This window comes from Oncorhynchus tshawytscha, unplaced genomic scaffold (assembly GCF_018296145.1).
Source record: "Oncorhynchus tshawytscha isolate Ot180627B unplaced genomic scaffold, Otsh_v2.0 Un_contig_12318_pilon_pilon, whole genome shotgun sequence".
Lineage (NCBI taxonomy): Eukaryota > Metazoa > Chordata > Actinopteri > Salmoniformes > Salmonidae > Oncorhynchus > Oncorhynchus tshawytscha.
Window position 1 is genome coordinate 2,935 of NW_024608265.1, and position 22,066 is coordinate 25,000.

A 22,066-nucleotide genomic window follows, 5' to 3' on the forward strand; every position below is an offset into this window, starting at 1 on the left:
TGTGTGTGTGTGTGTGTGTGTGTGTGTGTGTGTGTGTGTGTGTGTGTGTGTGTGTGTGTGTGTGTGTGTGTGTGTGCGTGTGTGTGTGTGTTTATGTGTGTGTGTGTGTGTTTGTGTGTGTGTGTGTGTGTTTGTGTGTGTGTGTGTGTGTGTTTATGTGTGTGTGTGTGTGTTTATGTGTGTGTGTGTGTGTGTGTGTGTGTGTGTGTGTGTGTGTGTGTGTGTTTATGTGTGTGTGTGTGTGTGTGTGTTTGTGTGTATGTGTGTGTGTGTGTGTGTGTGTGTGTTTATGTGTGTGTGTGTGTGTTTATGTGTGTGTGTGTGTGTGTGTGTGTGTGTGTGTGTGTGTGTGTGTGTGTGTGTGTGTGTGTGTGTGTGTGTCCTACCTCCAGGTCATCCAGCGAGCGTGCCAGGCTGATGCGACCGAAGGATCGCCTTCCCGAGGAGCGCTGAGGTAGAGGAGGGAAGCCCTTCGTCAGACCTCTAAACCGACCAGCCTAGAGAGAAACACACACAGGTTAACTCTCCACACTTCAATACACGGTTCTCTGTAGTTCAGTTAGTAGAACATGGTTTTCTGTAGTTCAGTTAGTAGAACATGGTCCTCTGTAGTTCAGTTAGTAGAACACGGTCCTCTGTAGTTCAGTTAGTAGAACACGGTCCTCTGTAGTTAGTAGAACACGGTCCTCTGTAGTTAGTAGAACACGGTGCTCTGTAGTTCAGTTAGTAGAACACGGTCCTCTGTAGTTAGTAGAACACAGTCCTCTGTAGTTCAGTTAGTAGAACATGGTTCTCTGTAGTTCAGGTAGTAGAACACGGTTCTCTGTAGTTCAGGTAGTAGAACACGGTCCTCTGTAGTTCAGGTAGTAGAACACGGTCCTCTGTAGTTCAGTTAGTAGAACACGATTCTCTGTAGTTCAGTTAGTAGAACACGGTTCTCTGTAGTTCAGTTAGTAGAACACGGTTCTCTGTAGTTCAGTTTGTAGAACACGGTTCTCTGTAGTTCAGTTGGTAGAACACGGTCCTCTGTAGTCAGTAGAACATGGTCCTCTGTAGTTCAGTTAGTAGAACACGGTTCTCTGTAGTTTGTAGAACATGGTTCTCTGTAGTTCAGTTAGTAGAACACAGTTCTCTGTAGTTCAGTTAGTAGAACACGGTTCTCTGTAGTTCAGTTAGTAGAACACGGTTCTCTGTAGTTCAGTTAGTAGAACACGGTTCTCTGTAGTTCAGTTAGTAGAACACGGTTCTCTGTAGTTCAGTTAGTAGAACATGGTTCTCTGTAGTTCAGTTAGTAGAACATGGTTCTCTGTAGTTCAGTCAGTAGAACATGGTTCTCTGTAGTTCAGTTAGTAGAACATGGTTCTCTGTAGTTCAGTTGGTAGAACACGGTCCTCTGTAGTCAGTAGAACATGGTTCTCTGTAGTTCAGTTAGTAGAACACGGTTCTCTGTAGTTAGTAGAACATGGTTCTCTGTAGTTCAGTTAGTAGAACATGGTTCTCTGTAGTTCAGTTCGTAGAACACGGTTCTCTGTAGTTCAGTTAGTAGAACATGGTCCTCTGTAGTTCAGTTAGTAGAACACAGTTCTCTGTAGTTCAGGTAGTAGAACATGGTTCTCTGTAGTTCAGTTAGTAGAACATGGTTCTCTGTAGTTCAGTTGGTAGAACACGGTCCTCTGTAGTCAGTAGAACATGGTCCTCTGTAGTTCAGTTAGTAGAACACGGTTATCTGTAGTTAGTAGAACATGGTTCTCTGTAGTTCAGTTAGTAGAACACGGTTCTCTGTAGTTCAGTTAGTAGAACGTGGAACCCAGGACAGAGGGCTCCATTTCCGCTGGGATACCAGAAACGTATGCTGATGCTATGATGCATTATGATGCATTATGATGCATTATGATTATAAGTCAATTTGAATAAAAACGTCTGTTAAATGGCATTTATTATTATAATAATACACACAATAATACACACAATAATACACACACACACACATTAATACACACATTAATACACACATTAATACACACATTAATACACACAATAATACACACATTAATACACACATTAATACACACAATAATACACACATTAATACACACATTAATACACACAATAATACACACATTAATACACACATTAATACACACATTAATACACACACATACATTAATACACACATTAATACACACATTAATACACACAATACACACATTAATACACACACACATTAATACACACATTAATACACACAATAATACACACAATAATACACACATTAATACACACATTAATACACACAATAATACACACACACACAATAATACACACATTAATACACACATTAATACACACAATAATACACACATTAATACACACACACACATTAATACACACAATAATACACACAATAATACACACATTAATACACACACAATAATACACACATTAATACACACACACACATTAATACACACAATAATACACACATTAATACACACATACACACAATAATACACACATTAATACACACACATTAATACACACAATAATACACACAATAATACACACAATAATACACACATAATACACACACAATAATACACACAATAATACACACATTAATACACACAATAATACACACAATAATACACACAATAATACACACATTAATACACACATTAATACACACAATAATACACACACATTAATACACACAATAATACACACATTAATACACACAATAATACACACAATAACACACAATAATACACACACACACACATTAATACACACACACACATAATACACACATTAATACACACAATAATACACACAATAACACACACATAACACACACATTAATACACACACACACACACACATTAATACATACACACACACACATAATACACACACACACACACACAATAATACACACACACACAATACACACACACAATAATACACACACACACAACACACACATTAACACACATTAATACACACATTAACACACACATTAATACACACAATTAATACACACACACAATAATACACACACACACATACACACAATAATACACACATTAATACACACATAATACATAATACACACACACACACAACACACACACACAACACACATAACACACACACAATAATACACACAATAATACACACATTAACACACACAATAATACACACATTAATACACACATTAATACACACATTAATACACACACACACACACACACACAATAATACACACATAATACACACAATAATACACACAATAATACACACACACACACACAATAATACACACAATTAATACACACAATAACACACACAATACACACACACACATAATACACACAATAACACACACATTAATACACACACATTAATACACACATTAATACACACACATAATACACACATTAATACACACATTAATACACACAATAATACACACATTAATACACACAATAATACACACAATAATACACACATTAATACACACAATAATACACACAATAATAACACACACACATACACACAATAATACACACACATAATACACACATTAATACACACACAATAATACACACATTATACACACACACACACACAATAATACACACATTAATACACACATTAATACACACACAATAATACACACATTAATACACACATATTAATACACACACACACATTAATACACACACCTTTATACATAAACAAACACAGACAGTCATGCACACATACAGTCAAACACACACAGACAGTCATACACACATACAGTCAAACACACACAGACAGTCATACACACATACAGTCAAACACACACAGACAGTCATACACACATACAGTCAAACACACACACACAGTGGAGGCACATGACAGTGGTTTGACTGGAGGAGACAGCAGGGTCACGCGAATGAGAACTGTGTGGACGTCATTCTCACACACACTTCTGGACCACTGTAAAAATAACCCTCCCTGACACACACACACACACACACACACACACACGTCAGACCGTGCCCAATTTAATGCATCTATCAGATCAATTCCAGAAACTCAGAGAGCTGCACATGGATGGACCAAGTCTGGAACCAACGGGACCCTGAACAGCTTCTACCCCCAAGACATAAGACTGATGAATAGTTAGTTAGATAGTTAACCAACAGCTACACTACTACACTACTACACCACACTACACTACATGAATACACTACATGGCTACACTACATGGTTACACTACATGGCTACACTACATGGCTACACTACATGGCTACACTACATGGCTACACTACATGGCTACACTACATGGCTACACTACATGGCTACACTACACGGCTACACTACATGGCTACACTACATGGCTACACTACATGGCTACACTACATGGCTACACTACATGGCTACACTACATGGCTACACTACACGGCTACACTACATGGCTACACTACATGGCTACACTACATGGCTACACTACATGGCTACACTACATGGCTACACTACATGGCTACACTACACGGCTACACTACATGGCTACACTACACGGCTACACTACACGGCTACACTACACGGCTACACTACACGGCTACACTACATGGCACTACATGGCTACACTACATGGCTACACTACATGGCTACACTACATGGCTACACTACATGGCTACACTACATGGAGCTACACGGCTACACTACATGGCTACACCACATGGCTACACTACATGGCTACACTACATGGCTACACTACACGGCTACACCACATGGCTACACTACATGGCTACACTACACGGCTACACTACACGGCTACACCACACTACACTACATGACTACACTACATGGCTACACTACATGGCTACACTACATGGCTACACTACACGGCTACACTACATGGCTACACTACATGGCTACACTACATGGCTACACTACATGGCTACACTACATGGCTACACTACATGGCTACACCACACTACACTTCTATATTCTATTGTTAAGGGCTGGAAAGGGAGAGACACAATGTTGACAATTTAATAACTTAGTCTGTAAGAGTCAGTCTGAGTTCCTGATTGGTCTAGAGTCAGGCTGAGTTGCTGATTGGTCTAGAGTCAGGCTGAGATGCTGGCTGAGTCAGGCTGAGATGCTGATTGGTCTAGAGTCAGGCTGAGATGCTGGCTCAGTCAGGCTGAGATGCTGATTGGTCTAGAGTCAGGCTGAGATGCTGGCTCAGTCAGGCTGAGATGCTGATTGGTCTAGAGTCAGGCTGAGATGCTGATATGCTGATTGGTCTAGAGTCAGGCTGAGATGCTGATTGGTCTAGAGTCAGGCTGAGATGCTGATTGGTCTAGAGTCAGGCTGAGATGCTGATTGGTCTAGAGAGTCAGGCTGAGATGCTGATTGGTCTAGAGTCAGGCTGAGATGCTGATTGGTCTAGAGTCAGGCTGAGATGCTGATTGGTCTAGAGTCAGGCTGAGATGCTGATTGGTCTAGAGTCAGGCTGAGATGCTGATTGGTCTAGAGTCAGGCTGAGTTGGTGATTGGTCTAGAGTCAGGCTGAGATGCTGATTGGTCTGAGTCAGGCTGAGATGCTGAATGGTCTAGAGCCAGGCTGAGTTGGTGATTGGTCTAGAGTCAGGCTGAGATGCTGATTGGTCTAGAGTCAGGCTGAGATGCTGATTGGTCTAGAGTCAGGCTGAGTTGCTGATTGGTCTAGAGTCAGGCTGAGATGCTGATTAGTCTAGAGTCAGGCTGAGATGCTGATTGGTCCAGAGTCAGGCTGAGATGCTGATTGGTCTAGAGTCAGGCTGAGATGCTGATTGGCCTAGAGTCAGGCTGAGTTGCTGATTGGTCTAGAGTCAGGCTGAGATGCTGATTAGTCTAGAGTCAGGCTGAGATGCTGATTGGTCCAGAGTCAGGCTGACATGTGAGTAGTACGTGATCTCTCACAAACACAAAATATATTTGAGATTCTTCAAAGTAGCCACCCTTTGCCTTGATGACAGCTTTGCACACTCTTGGCATTCTCTCAACCAGCTTCACCCGGAATGCTTTTCCAACAGTCTTGAAGGAGTTCCCGCATATGCTGAGCACTTGTTGGCTGCTTTTCCTTCACTCTGCGGTACAGCTCATCCCAATTGGGTTGAGGTTGGGTGATTGTGGAGGCCATGTAATCTGATGCAGCACTCAATCACTCTCCTTCTTGGTCAAATAGCCCTTAGACCGCCTGGAGGTGTGTTGGGTCATTGTCCTGTTGAAAAACAAATGATTGTCCCACTAAGCGCAAACCACCGACAGTGTCACCAGCAAAGCACCATCACACCACCTCCTCCTCCTCCATGCTTCACGGTGGGAACCACACATGTGGAGATCATCCGTTCACCTAGTCTGCATCTCACAAAGACACACCGGTTGGAAACAAAAATCAAATATTTGGACTCATCAGACCAAAGGACAGATTTCAACCAATAGAGTCTCTTATTATTATTGGTGTCCTTCAGTAGTGGTTTCTTTGCAGCAATTCGACCATGAAGACCTGATTCACACAGTCTCCTCTGAACAGTTGATGTTGAGATGTGTCTGTTACTTGAACTCTGTGAAGCATTTATTTGGGCTGCAATTTCTGAGGCTGGTAAGTCTAACTTAGCAGCAGAAGTAACTCTGGGTCTTCCTTTCCTGTGGTGGTCCTCATGAGAGCCAGTTTCATCATAGCGCTTGATGGTTTTTAAGACGGCACTTGAAGAAAGTTCTTGAAATGTTCCGTATTGACTGACCTTCATGTGTTAAAGTAACGATAGACTGTTGTTTCTCTTTGCTTATTTGAGCTGTCCTTGCCATAATATGGACTTGGTCTTTTACCAAATAGGGCTATCTTCTGTATACCACCCCTATCTTGTCACAACACAACTGATTGGCTCAAACACATTAAGAAGGAAATAAATTCCACAAATGAACTTTTAACAAGGCACACCTGTTAATTGAAATGCATTCCAGGTGACTACCTCACGAAGCTGGTTGAGAGAATGCCAAGAGTGTGCAAAGCTGTCATCAAGGCAAAGGGTGGCTACTTTGAAGAATCTCAAGTATAATATATTTTGATTTGTTTAACACTTTTTTTGGTTACTACATGATTCCATATGTGTTATTTCATAGTTTTGATGTCTTCACTATTATTCTACAATGTAGAAAATAGTACAAATAAAGAAAAACCCTGGAATGAGTATGTGTGAACAAACTTTTGAATGGTACTGTATATTTTTAAATATATATTGTACTATCAACTGGTTAGAGAGAGCCTAAAATATCCATTCATTTGTCCACAGTAAACATGAATCGCACAAAATGGGTTCCTTTTTCAGTCACGTCCGCTTGAGTCAAACAAAAACACCCTTATGATTGGTGGACAACAGAGCTTCCCACAATGCAGGCGGTGACTGGCAGGATAAAGTCGGCGAAGAGCAACTGCAGAAACTTCATGATGTTGATCACATTTGTATTTATTATGGATCCCCATTAGTTCCTGCACCAAGGCAGCAGATACTCTTCCTGGGGTTTATTATGGATCCCCATTTGTTCCTGCACCAAGGCAGCAGCTACTCTTCCTGGGGTTTATTATGGATCCCCATTAGTTCCTGCCAAGGCAGCAGCTACTCTTCCTGGGGTTTATTATGGATCCCCATTAGTTCCTGCACCAAGGCAGCAGATACTCTTCCTGGGGTTTATTATGGATCCCCATTTGTTCCTGCCAAGGCAGCAGCTACTCTTCCTGGGGTTTATTATGGATCCCCATTAGTTCCTGCACCAAGGCAGCAGATACTCTTCCTGGGGTTTATTATGGATCCCCATTAGTTCCTGCCAAGGCAGCAGCTACTCTTCCTGGTGTTTATTATGGATCCCCATTAGTTCCTGCACCAAGGCAGCAGATACTCTTCCTGGGGTTTATTATGGATCCCCATTAGTTCCTGCCAAGGCAGCAGCTACTCTTCCTGGGGTTTATTAGGGATCCCCATTAGTTCCTGCCAAGGCAGCAGCTACTCTTCCTGGGGGGATCCCCATTAGTTCCTGCACCAAGGCAGCATCCTTCCATTAGGGATTCATTGTTCCACCAAGGCAGCAGATACTCTTCCTGGGGTTTATTAGGGATCCCCACCAAGGCAGCAGATACTCTTCCTGGGGTTTATTATGGATCCCCATTAGTTCCTGTCAAGGCAGCAGATACTCTTCCTGGGGTTTATTAGGGATCCCCATTAGTTCCTGTCAAGGCAGCAGCTACTCTTCCAGGGGTTTATTATGGATCCCCATTAGTTCCTGCAGGGCAGCAGCTACTCTTCCTGGGGTTTATTATGGATCCCCATTAGTTCCTGGCAAGGCAGCAGCTACTCTTCCTGGGGTTTATTAGGGATCCCCATTAGTTCCTGTAGTAGTTCCACCACTACCACATAGTAGTTCCTACTCCACCACTACCACATATCTACAACCCACTGTGTGCCCTCAGGCCCCTACTCCACCACTACCACATATCTACAACCCACTGTGTGCCCTCAGGTCCCTACTCCACCACTACCACATATCTACAACCCACTGTGTGCCCTCAGGCCCCTACTCCACCACTACCACATATCTACAACACACTGTGAGGCCTCAGGCCCCTCCTCCACCACTACCACATATCTACAACACACTGTGTGGCCCCAGGCCCCTCCTCCACCACTACCACATATCTACAACACACTGTGTGCCCTCAGTCCCCTACTCCACCACTACCACATATCTACAACCCACTGTGTGCCCTCAGTCCCCTACTCCACCACTACCACATATCTACAACACACTGTGTGCCCTCAGGCCCCTACTCCACCACTACCACATATCTACAACACACTGTGTGCTCTCAGGCCCCTACTCCACCACTACCACATATCTACAACCCACTGTGTGGCCTCAGGCCCCTACTCCACCACTACCACATATCTACAACCCACTGTGTGCCCTCAGGCCCCTCCTCCACCACTACCACATATCTACAACACACTGTGTGCCCTCAGGTCCCTACTCCACCACTACCACATATCTACAACCCACTGTGTTCCCTCAGTCCCCTACTCCACCACTACCACATATCTACAACACACTGTGTGCCCCCAGGCCCCTACTCCACCACTACCACATATCTACAGTACTAAATCTGTGTGTAAGTGTAGTGCGTGTGTTATCGTGTGTGTGTAAGTGTAGTGCGTGTGTAAGTGTAGTGCGTGTGTTATCGTGTGTGTGTAAGTGTAGTGCGTGTGTTATCGTGTGTGTGTAAGTGTAGTGTGTGTGTTATCGTGTGTGTGTAAGTGTCATGTGTGTGTTATTGTGTGTGTGTGTAAACCCACGTGTGTGTGTAAGTGTAGTGCGTGTGTTATCGTGTGTGTGTGTAAGTGTAGTGTGTGTGTTATCGTGTGTGTGCAAGTGTAGTGCATGTGTTATCGTGTGTGTGTGTGTGTAAGTGTAGTGCGTGTGTTATCGTGTGTGTGTAAGTGTAGTGCGTGTGTTATCGTGTGTGTGTGTAAGTGTAGTGCGTGTGTTATCGTGTGTGTGTGTAAGTGTAGTGCGTGTGTTATCGTGTGTGTGTGTAAGTGTAGTGTGTGTGTTATCGTGTGTGTGTAAGTGTCATGTGTGTGTTATTGTGTGTGTGTGTGTAAGTGTAGTGCGTGTGTTATCGTGTGTGTGTAAGTGTAGTGCGTGTGTTATTGTGTGTGTGTGTAAGTGTAGTGCGTGTGTTATTGTGTGTGTGTAAGTGTAGTGCGTGTGTTATCGTGTCTCATAGCATAGCATGTGTCTATGTTTGTGTTGCATTACAGTCCCTGCTGCTCCATAAGGTTTCTTTTACCGTTTTTGGGGGTAAAGTTCATGCAGTCGTTATGTAGCCGCAAGTCTGACAATCATTTCCCACATAATGCAACACACTTTGGAATGCAGTGACCAGCAAGTGATCCCCTCAAACGCCCCTCCCTCCCCTCATCTCATCTCCAAGATGGCATCAGGAGAGAGGGGGCCAGCAGTGTTGCCTGGATACCAGTGGCTGATCTGCGTGTGTATATGAGAAGGGTGAGGGTATATCTCTCTCTCTCTCTCTGAACAGGGCGGGTTCCTTCCTGTTTACTGGACAACACAGAGCTGATAGGAGACACACACAGAGAGAGAACGTAACCTTCAGTAGGTCATCCACACAGTCAGCTGTCCCCTGTGACCAGGAGCACATTTCACCAGGAGCCCAGAGGCACATCGCAGCCTTTTCATTTCAAAGGAAGCAAAGCAGAAGTGAAATAGTGTTGGGTGTTACATCATATCCACCACAAGGGTTAAAGGTCAACGTCTGTATTAAAAAACAACAGACTGATATTTGTTGTTGTTGTTCCGTCATCTCTGAACAACTAGTTGTCCAGACATGATCATTTCTGGCGTAACATCAGGGGCAGGAGTCACATAACCCTTTCCCTGTCTGTTGGTCTGAATTAAGTGAGCAGCGCTATCTAACTACAGTAGGAGTCTGTTGGTCTGAATTAAGTGAGCAGCACTATCTAACTACAGTAGGAGTCTGTTGGTCTGAACTAGCTGAGCAGCGCTATCTAACTCTACAGTAGGAGTCTGTTGGTCTGAACTAGCTGAGCAGCGCTATCTAACTCTACAGTAGGAGTCTGTTGGTCTGAACTAGCTGAGCAGCGCTATCTAACTCTACAGTAGGAGTCTGTTGGTCTGAACTAGCTGAGCAGCACTATCTAACTCTACAGTAGGAGTCTGTTGGTCTGAACTAGCTGAGCAGCACTATCTAACTACAGTAGGAGTCTGTTGGTCTGAACTAGCTGAGCAGCACTATCTAACTCTACAGTAGGAGTCTGTTGGTCTGAACTAGCTGAGCAGCACTATCTAACTCTACAGTAGGAGTCTGTTGGTCTGAACTAGCTGAGCAGCACTATCTAACTCTACAGTAGGAGTCTGTTGGTCTGAACTAGCTGAGCAGCTGCTATCTAACTCTACAGTAGGAGTCTGTTGGTCTGAACTAGCTGAGCAGCACTATCTAACTCTACAGTAGGAGTCTGTTGGTCTGAACTAGCTGAGCAGCACTATCTAACTCTACAGTAGGAGTCTGTTGGTCTGAACTAGCTGAGCAGCACTATCTAACTCTACAGTAGGAGTCTGTTGGTCTGAACTAGCTGAGCAGCACTATCTAACTCTACAGTAGGAGTCTGTTGGTCTGAACTAGCTGAGCAGCACTATCTAACTCTACAGTAGGAGTCTGTTGGTCTGAACTAGCTGAGCAGCACTATCTAACTACAGTAGGAGTCTGTTGGTCTGAACTCTGAGCAGCACTATCTAAACAGTAGGAGTCTGTTGGTCTGAACTAGCTGAGCAGCGCTATCTAACTACAGTAGGAGTCTGTTGGTCTGAACTAGCTGAGCAGCGCTAGCGCTATCTAACTACAGTAGGAGTCTGTTGGTCTGAAACTATCTAACTCAGTAGGAGTCTGTTGGTCTGAACTAGCTGAGCAGCACTATCTAACTCTGTAGTAGGAGTCTGTTGGTCTGAACTAGCTGAGCAGCGCTATCTAAATACAGTAGGAGTCTGTTGGTCTGAACTAGCTGAGCAGCACTATCTAACTCTACAGTAGGAGTCTGTTGGTCTGAACTAGCTGAGCAGCACTATCTAACTCTGTAGGAGTCTGTTGGTCTGAACTAGCTGAGCAGTTATCTATACAGTAGGAGTCTGTTGGTCTGAACTAGCTAGTAGGAGTCTGTTGGTCTGAACTAGCTGAGCAGCACTATCTAACTCTACAGTAGGAGTCTGTTGGTCTGAACTAGCTGAGCAGCACTATCTAACTCTACAGTAGGAGTCTGTTGGTCTGAACTAGCTGAGCAGCACTATCTAACTCTACAGTAGGAGTCTGTTGGTCTGAACTAGCTGAGCAGCACTATCTAACTCTGTAGTAGGAGTCTGTTGGTCTGAACTAGCTGAGCAGCACTATCTAACTACAGTAGGAGTCTGTTGGTCTGAACTAGCTGAGCAGCACTATCTAACTCTACAGTAGGAGTCTGTTGGTCTGAACTAGCTGAGCAGCACTATCTAACTCTACAGTAGGAGTCCATTGCTAGATTGTCCATTGGAAACTGAAGGACGGGGAGCTCTACATGGTGAAACAGTGCCACCCTGTGGCAGTCTGACGTCAACGCAGGCCAACGCATTCCAAATCAGGTGCCTTGCAGCACTCACGATTCAATTATCGAATTAAATAAACGACTAACAAATCTATTTTTTAAAAAAATATTTTAACAATTTATCAGTTAATGAATGAATTGTTAATATATAAAACGATTAGATGAGTGTTTTTGGTTTTTCCCATGTAATGTTTTGAGGTTGGACTTCCTAAGAGCGTTTAGCATTTTAACACGGAGGGCAGACAGTTTGGTGTCACCTTGTCAGTCACCCCTCTACTTCCTGTCTCTTACTAAGGAAAGACGACACAGTTAGTACTGTAAGGAGTAGGACACACTACATAGAGTAGAATATAATATAGTAGAAGAGTCTAATATAGTAGAATATAATATAGAAGAGTCTAATATAGTAGAATACAATATAGTAGAACAGTCTAATACAGTAGAATATAATATAGTAGAAGAGTCTAATATAGTAGAATATAATATAGTAGAAGAGTCTAATATAGTAGAAGAGTCTAATACAGTAGAATATAATATAGTAGAAGAGTCTAATATAGTAGAATATAATATAGTAGAAGAGTCTAATATAGTAGAAGAGTCTAATACAGTAGAATAGTCTAATATAGTAGAATATAATATAGTAGAATAGAATATAATACAATATAATGTAGAAGAATTGAACACAGCACAATAAAGTAGAATATACTAGAATCGAGTCGAACATAGTAGAAAGCCGAATATAATATAATAGAATAGAGGAAAATAGAATATAGTAGAATACAGTATAATAGACTATAGTACAATATAGTAAATACAGTAGAATATAATACAGTAGAATAGACTATAGTACAATATAGTAAATACAGTAGAATAGAATACAGTATAATAGACTATAGTACAATATAGTAAATACAGTAGAATAGAATACAGTATAATAGACTATAGTACAATATAGTAAATACAGTAGAATAGAATACAGTATAATAGACTATAGTACAATATAGTAAATACAGTAGAATAGAATACAGTATAATAGACTATAGTACAATATAGTAAATACAGTAGAATAGAATACAGTATAATAGACTATAGTACAATATAGTAAATACAGTAGAATAGAATACAGTATAATAGACTATAGTACAATATAGTAAATACAGTAGAAAATAATATAGTAAAACATAATACAGTAGAATAGAATACAGTAGAATAGAATACAGTAGAATAGAGTAGAATACAATACAGTAGAATAGAATACAGTAGAATATAATCTACTTTGTTTTTTCCTATGAGGGAACTTCTTCTGACCTCCACTATTAACATAGACTACAAGAATAGTTAGGGGGAGGGGGGTCTTGACCTCGAGGTCTAAAACTATTGGCCTGAGGTAGCTCTATGTCAACTTCCAAAAAGTGAATGAGTAAGTTAGGGGAACTTCCCCGAGGTGAGGTGTCCTGGAGAAAGTAGTCAATATGGTCTGTCCTTCAGACATGAATCTGGGTGCCGTTGCAATGAAATACATAGTGGACAGGCTCATTAGAAGGTAATGGGGGTGTAGGGGATAGATATAGGTTAATAGTTTCTCTCTCCCACCACCCTCCTCCTCTCCTCACACCATCACCCAATCAGAAGTGTTTACTAGGATAAACAGTACATGAGTCGATAAACGGGAAGTAGCGGACAATGAAACACGCCGGACAGGAAGTCAGGTATCAGGACTTTATAAAGAGGTGTCATGGGAATAGGGCTCTGGTCACTAGTAGTTCACTATATAGGGAATTAGGGAATAGGGCCATGGTCACTAGTAGTTCACTATATAGGGAATAGGGCCATTCTTATTTTCAATGACGGCCTAGGAACAGTGGGTTAACTGCCTGTTCAGGGGCAGAATGACACCTGTACCTTGTCAGCTCGGGGATTCGAACTTGCAACCTTTCGGTTACTAGTCCAACGCTCTAACCACTAGGCTACCCTGCCACCCTAGGGCCCTGTTCACTATATAGGGAATAGGGCTCTGGTCACTAGTAGTGCACTATATAGGGAATAGGGCTCTGGTCACTAGAAGTTCACTATATAGGGAATAGGGCTCTGGTCACTAGTAGTGCACTATATAGGGAATAGGGCTCTGGTCACTAGAAGTTCACTATATAGGGAATAGGGCTCTGGTCACTAGTGCACTATATAGGGAATAGGGCTCTGGTCACTAGTAGTTCACTATATAGGGAATAGGGCTCTGGTCACTAGTAGTTCACTATATAGGGAATAGGGCTCTGGTCACTAGTAGTTCACTATATAGGGAATAGGGCTCTGGTCACTAGTAGTTCACTATATAGGGAATAGGGTGCCATTTGGGCTGCTGCCTGATAACAGCCTACTGTACAACACACTAGAAGTCGACCGATTAATCAGGATGGCCAATTAATTAGTTCAAGTTTTCACAACAATCGGAAATCGGTATTTATTTTCAATGACGGCCTCGGAACGGTGGGTTAACTGCCTTGTTCAGGGGCAGAACGACAGATTTTCACCTTGTCAGCTCGGGGGATCCAATCTTGCAACCTTACAGTTAACTAGTCCAACGCTATAACCACCTGCCTCTCGTTGCACTCCACAAGGAGCCTGCCTGTTACGCGAATGCAGTAGAAGCCAAGGTAAGTTGCTAGCTAGTTGCTAGCTAGCATTATAAAAAAAAATCAATCAATCATAATCACTAGTTAACTGTGTTGCATATAATCTATAGTCCTGTGTTGCATATAATCTATAGTCCTGTGTTGCATATAATCTATAGTCCTGTGTTGCATATAATCTATAGTCCTGTGTTGCATATAATCTGACTAAGCATACAAGTATCTGACTGAGCAGTGGTAGGCAGCAACAGGCTCGTAAGCATTCAGTCAAACAGCACTTTCGTGCGTTTTGCCAGCAGCTCTTCGCAAGCACCTCGCTGTTTATGACTTCAAGTCTATCAGCCTAATGGCTGGTGTAACCAATGTGAAATGGCTAGCTAGTTAGCTGGGTGTGCGCTAATAGCGTTTCAAACATCACTCGCTCTGAGACTTGGAGTAGTTGTTCCCCTTGCCCTGCAAAGGGCCACGGCTTTTGTGGAGCGATGGGTAACACTGCTTCGAGTGTGGCTGTTGTCGATGTGTTCCTGGTTCGAGCCCAGGTAGCGGCGAGGAGATGGACGGAAGCTATACTGTTACACTGGCAATACTAAAGTGCCTATAAGAACATCCAATAGTCAAAGGTATATGAAATACAAATGGTATAGAGAGAAATAGTCCTATAATAACCTCAACCTAAAGCTTCTTAACTGAGAATATTTAAGACTCATGTTAAAAGGAACCACCAACTTTCATATATTCTCATGTTCTGAGCAAGGAACTGAAACATTAGCTTTTCTTACAAAGCACATATTGCACTTTTACTTCTCCAACACTTTGTTTTTGCATTATTTAAATCAAATTGAACATGTTCCATTATTTATTTGAGGCTAAATTGATTTTTTATTGATATATTATATTAAGTTAAAATAACTGTGCATTCAGTATTGTTGTAATTGTCATTATTACAAATAAATGAATAACAAATTGATTTTTTTAAATCATAATCGGTCGACCTCGACAACACACACGACTCTGACACAGTGTTCATTAATGACAGTAACATTTTAATGTCGGACCTGATATTAATCAGATATCAGCAGGGAACATACCATCTCCTCAGGTTATCTGACAATACACTAGTACCCCTCAACCCAGTACATCTATAGTGAAGTACCCCTCAACCCAGTACATCCATAGAGAGGTACCCCTCAACCCAGTACATCCATAGAGAGGTACCCCTCAACCCAGTACATCCATAGAGAGGTACCCCTCAACCCAGTACATCCATAGAGAGGTACCCCTCAACCCAGTACATCCATAGAGAGGTACCCCTCAACCCAGTACATCCATAGAGAGGTACCCCTCAACCCAGTACATCCATAGAGAGGTACCCCTCAACCCAGTACATCCATAGAGAGGTACCCCTCAACCCAGTACATCCATAGAGAGGTACCCCTCAACCCAGTACATCCATAGAGAGGTACCCCTCAACCCAGTACATCCATAGAGAGGTACCCCTCAACCCAGTACATCCATAGAGAGGTACCCCTCAACCCAGTACATCCATAGAGAGGTACCCCTCAACCCAGTACATCCATAGAGAGGTACCCCTCAACCCAGTACATCCATAGAGAGGTACCCCTCAACCCAGTACATCCATAGAGAGGTACCCCTCAACCCAGTACATCCATAGAGAGGTACCCCTCAACCCAGTACATCCATAGAGAGGTACCCCTCAACCCAGTACATCCATAGAGAGGTACCCCTCAACCCAGTACATCCATAGAGAGGTACCCCTCAACCCAGTACATCCATAGAGAGGTACCCCTCAACCCAGTACATCCATAGAGAGGTACCCCTCAACCCAGTACATCCATAGTGAAGTACCCCTCAACCCAGTACATCCATAGAGAGGTACCCCTCAACCCAGTACATCCATAGAGAGGTACCCCTCAACCCAGTACATCTATAGTGAAGTCCTGTAAAGTTTCCATTGTGTTTTGCTCCGCATCAGTCTGGCAGCAGGTCATCAGACTGGCAGCAGGTCATCAGTCTGGCAGCAGGTCATCAGTCTGGCAGCAGGTCATCAGTCTGGTAACAGGAGGCTACTACGACCCTGGTATTTGCTAGATAAGACACACTGTAGCAGATGCTTAGTCCTGACTTACAAACGGACTATTCATGGAGTCCAGCAACACTCTGTAACCCACCATCTGCAGGTAGTGACCGATACCGAACGCGTCGGGACACGACTGCCACTCTCCTCGGTGCTCATCGGGACAAGTCCAGGTCACTTTGATTTGGCTGTAGCCCAACGCGGTAATGGTCCGATTACGCAACGCAGCGCCGCACTGGTGACACGTCTGGAAAAGCTCCTTGAGCTTCGACTCGTTCACGATCCATTTCCTTTCGCTCCATCCTCCTCCTCCGTCCGGTTCGCCTGACGACACCCTACTGTCAGAGCTGGAGGTGGAGGGGCTGGAGGTAGAGGGGCACGAGGTGGAGAGGCTGGAGGTGGAGAGGCTGGAGGTGGAGAGGCTGGAGGTGGAGAGGCTGGAGGTGGTGAAAGGCAAGACGGTGGAACCAGCAGCAGAGCTCATACTGGTACAGTCCTTCACTGAAGTCTTCTTAACGGCTGTGTCCATTTGACCTTTCTTCCTGCGCGTCACCTGAATGAACGAAAAAATAAACATGTTAAAAGAAGAATTTGTACGAAAAACTGCATTCTGATAAAGACAGGTTGCTGTGGAAACGTTGGTGAATAAATGACAACGTTGGGCGACTAGTGTGCAGCTTTTCCTTTTGAAGTGTTATGACCAACAGAATGAGTCTGGACCAACAGAATGAGTCCGGACCAACAGGATGAGTCCGGACCAACAGAATGAGTCCGGACCAACAGGATGAGTCCGGACCAACAGGATGAGTCCGGACCAACAGGATGAGTCCGGACCAACAGGATGAGTCCGGACCAACAGGATGAGTCCGGACCAACAGGATGAGTCCGGACCAACAGAATGAGTCTGGACCAACAGAATGAGTCCGGACCAACAGGATGAGTCCGGACCAACAGAATGAGTCCGGACCAACAGAATGAGTCCGGACCAACAGAATGAGTCCGGACCAACAGGATGAGTCCGGACCAACAGGATGAGTCCGGACCAACAGGATGAGTCCGGACCAACAGGATGAGTCCGGACCAACAGAATGAGTCCGGACCAACAGAATGAGTCCGGACCAACAGCACGAGTCCGGACCAACAGCACGAGTCCGGACCAACAGGTCAAGCCGTATCAAAAGAAGGAACAGGAAGTGGACCAACAGGTCAAGCCGGACCAACAGGTCAAGCCGGACCAACAGGTCAGCCGGACCAATGAGTCTGGACCAACAGGTCAAGCCGGACCAACAGAATGAGTCTGGACCAACAGGTCAGAGCCGGACCAACAGAATCAAGCCGGACCAACAGGTCAAGCCGGACCAACAGGTCAAGCCGGACCAACAGGTCAAGCCGTATCAAAAGAAGGAACAGGAAGTGTCAGACAGATACTCACAGGAACGTTGGTCTTTGTTTTTTTCCTTCTGCATGCATCTCCCGTTGTCGTCGTAGAGGGGAGGTCCTGCAGAAACATAATGTCAGCCCAACCAATAACCTGTTATCTATCAGACTCTGGGGTAGACTAGTGTCCTGTCCAGGGGTGTACTGGTACATCAAGCTGTCTCCCTACAGAAACAGGAGATAGACTCCTGCTCCTATGAGTCATTCCAGCTCCCACAAGCCAGGGCTACTTCCATAGTATCCATCCAAAGCCAGTAGAGCCCCATGATAATAACAGCATTACCTTACTAAGTGTAGATCCCCATGATAATAACAGCATTACCTTACTAAGTGTAGATCCCCATGATAATAACAGCATTACCTTACTAAGTGTAGAGCTAGTAGAGCCCCATGATAATAACAGCATTACCTTACTAAGTGTAGATCCCCATAATAATAACAGCATTACCTTACTAAGTGTAGATCCCCATGATAATAACAGCATTACCTTACTAAGTGTAGATCCCCATAATAATAACAGCATTACCTCACTAAGTGTACATTACCTTACTAAGTGTACAGCCCCATGATAATAACAACATTACCTTACTAAGTGTACAGCTAGTAGAGCCCCATGATAATAACAGCATTACCTTACTAAGTGTAGAGCCCCATGATAATAACATCATTACCTTACTAAGTGTACATTACCTTACTAAGTGAAGAGCCCCATGATAATAACATCATTACCTCACTAAGTGTACATTACCTTACTAAGTGAACAGGTGGGAGCCAGAGCCACGTACGTCCCAGAGGTTGAAGCAGGCTCTGTCAGCTGCAGACCCCGGTGGGAGAGGAACCCCGTCATAGCAACACCTGACCCTCCACGTTGTGGGGTGGGACCAGATGCCCCCCCAGCAGACAGGGAGGCAGTCCCTGGAGGTACGTCTCCCGTCTCAACCTGGGTGAGAGAGAAAAAGGCACAGGCACCAGGAAATGCTGCTATTCATTTTTTTTTATAAACAAAAGGGAGAACACGTGTAGGCATGACGTCAATTTGGGCTTTGAACAAGACCACGGGAGAACCCCAATTGCATCTCCTCGATTCCTTGGGTCCTCTCTCGCCTTCTCAAACACCATTGGATGTGACGGTGAGAGGTCCCGCCCCTCTAACCTCATCCAATGGGTTTGGTTTTCGAGAAGGGAACGAGGAGCGACTACAAGGAGTCAAGGAAATGCAATTGAGATTCTCCCTATAATAACTGCATGCTGTCATCTATTACAAGGCAAGCTAAACACTAAACAGTCAAGTCACGGTTCCTTTATATTGCATGTGGACATTTTATTATGTATTTGACCCAAGAAAATGAATAAAAGCACCAAGAAAATGGCACAAAGTTAACTTAGACATTGTGTTGTAACTTGGCTAAAATTGTGTGTGTTGTACTTGGCTATTCTTTGGCTAAAAGTGTGTGTGTTGTACTTGGCTATTCTTTGGCTAAAAGTGTGTGTGTTGTACTTGGCTATTCTTTGGCTAAAAGTGTGTGTGTGTGTGTGCTCGTTCTGAGAAGGACATTCACCAGTAAAGTGAGCCCCATGAAAACGTCAACAGAACACCTTTCACTAAAACTACGCTACCCATAATACAATGCGACCCCCCCACCCACCCCCCACCCAGTGATTGATAGCTAGCTTACATTGGTAGTTCCAGCATCTACGCCCTAGGTTTTGTCATTTATCAAGGAACAAACAATAACCCTGTTCAATCAGTCAGATATTGTTAGATTACACTTACCGAAATTATTCCACGTTGTCCTGGCGTGTGAACGGCCACCGACGGCACCGCTGTATCCTTCAGGAAACTTTTCATGATTCTCATCCTGCTGTGTCTGTCCTGTCCCAGCTTCTCGTAATAGTCTCCCGGTAGAAAATGTTCCGAGCAAACGAGTAACTTTCTGAGGTCGTCGGTCGCGGTATTAGCATCTTTGTTCAGAGCAATCAGCCACAGTTTCAATCGGTCCGGATGACTCAGTGGAAGTCGGTGAAACATTAGAGCCGACCAAGTCTTTTGCTTGTTGTCGCACGTTTTAACAGCGCACTCGCGAGGCATATTGGAGCGGCGACGGTAGCGCACGTGACAACGGGGAAAGCTCTTTAGTTGAGGTTAACGTTAGTTAGCAATACCGTTGATGATGGTTGTCCGTCTCAACACAGCAGCACACTCGACTAGCTAGCTAGCTACTTTGCAAATGTAAACTTGCTTAGATAATAGCTTGAAAATATTTCCAGCAGTGTCGACAATCTTCAGTCCACTGGCTGCGAGGAAAATCAATAACGCTTTGTAGTCTGTTGATGTCGCTAGGAGTTACTTTTCTTATTTTGATACCAGCTTATATAGCAAACCCGAAAATGTCGCGTTTACTTCCTGGAAAAGGAACGTCAGAACAAGCTGTCCAATCAGCGCGGCTTTTGCTCGGCTACTCGTGGGCGTGGTTTTGCACCAAGTTTGGCGCAGATAAAAACCCACATAATCAAGACGGTAAAAAAAGAGAGCGAGAAGGAAGCAGAGCAGAACAGGTGTCCATCCCTACATATATTGAATCAATAAGGTAGGGTTTGTGTCTGGAGTCAAGGCCAGGGACAGGGGATGGGAATCAACCTAAATGGCATCCTATATATATATATATATATATATATATATTTTTTTTTAAAATTTTATTTCACCTTTATTTAACCAGCTAGGCTAGTTGAGAACAAGTTCTCATTTACAACTGCGACCTGGCCAAGATAAAGCAAAGCAGTGTGAGCAGACAACACAGAGTTACACATGGAATAAACAATTAACAAGTCAGTAACACAGTAGAAAACAAAGGGGGGAGTCTATATACAATGTGTGAAAAAGGCATGAGGAGGTAGGCGAATAATTACAATTTTGCAGATTAACACTGGAGTGATAAATGATCAGATGGTCATGTACAGGTAGAGATATTGGTGTGCAAAAGAGCAAGTAAATAAATAAAAACAGTATGGGGATGAGGTAGGTGAAAATGGGTGGGCTATTTACCAATAGACTATGTACAGCAGCAGCGATCGGTTAGCTGCTCAGATAGCTGATGTTTGAAGTTGGTGAGGGAGATAAAAGTCTCCAACTTCAGCGATTTTTGCAATTCGTTCCTATATATATCCTACAATCCTATATCCTACAAGTTGTGCACTATATATATATCCTACAAGTTGTGCACTATATATATATCCTACAAGTTGTGCACTATATATATATCCTACAAGTTGTGCACTATATATATATCCTACAAGTTGTGCACTATATATATATCCTACAAGTTGTGCACTATATATATATCCTACAAGTTGTGCACTATATATATATCCTACAAGTTGTGCACTATATATATATCCTACAAGTTGTGCACTATATATATATCCTACAAGTTGTGCACTATATATATATCCTACAAGTTGTGCACTATATATATATCCTACAAGTTGTGCACTATATATATATCCTACAAGTTGTGCACTATATATATATCCTACAAGTTGTGCACTATATATATATCCTACAAGTTGTGCACTATATATATATCCTACAAGTTGTGCACTATATATATATCCTACAAGTTGTGCACTATATATATATCCTACAAGTTGTGCACTATATATATATCCTACAAGTTGTGCACTATATATATATCCTACAAGTTGTG

General features: G+C 43.1%; 2 protein-coding genes across 2 annotated transcripts in view; both read right to left on the reverse strand.

Moving 5' to 3' along the window:
- Positions 1–386: 386 nt before the first annotated feature.
- Positions 387–22,066, reverse strand: part of LOC112239828 (regulator of G-protein signaling 12) — a gene marked incomplete at its 3' end in the record, with an annotated part of 38,464 nt that continues 16,784 nt past the window's right edge. The window contains 1 exon segment of the mRNA XM_042312983.1: positions 387–497. Coding sequence (XP_042168917.1) covers positions 387–497 — 111 coding nt within the window.
- zgc:158320 (uncharacterized protein LOC780837 homolog) lies at positions 15,853–21,036 on the reverse strand. Its single transcript, XM_024408229.2, has 4 exons — positions 20,137–21,036; positions 19,111–19,302; positions 18,358–18,423; positions 15,853–17,478 (listed from the first exon to the last, which is right to left on the reverse strand). The coding sequence occupies exons 1-4, from the start codon at positions 20,449–20,451 to the stop codon at positions 16,963–16,965; spliced, it is 1,089 nt and encodes a 362-aa protein (XP_024263997.2). The 5' UTR covers positions 20,452–21,036; the 3' UTR covers positions 15,853–16,962.

Excerpts from the sequence above, each read along its gene's own strand:
- zgc:158320 (XM_024408229.2), bottom strand. The coding sequence starts at position 20,451 with ATGCCTCGCGAGTGCGCTGTTAAAACGTGCGACAACAAGCAAAAGACT. Across the intron at positions 19,303-20,136 it reads GACAACGTGGAATAATTTCG|GTTGAGACGGGAGACGTACC; the intron begins GTAAGTGTAATC and ends TCTCTCACCCAG. Across the intron at positions 17,479-18,357 it reads AAACAAAGACCAACGTTCCT|GTGACGCGCAGGAAGAAAGG; the intron begins GTGAGTATCTGT and ends TCGTTCATTCAG.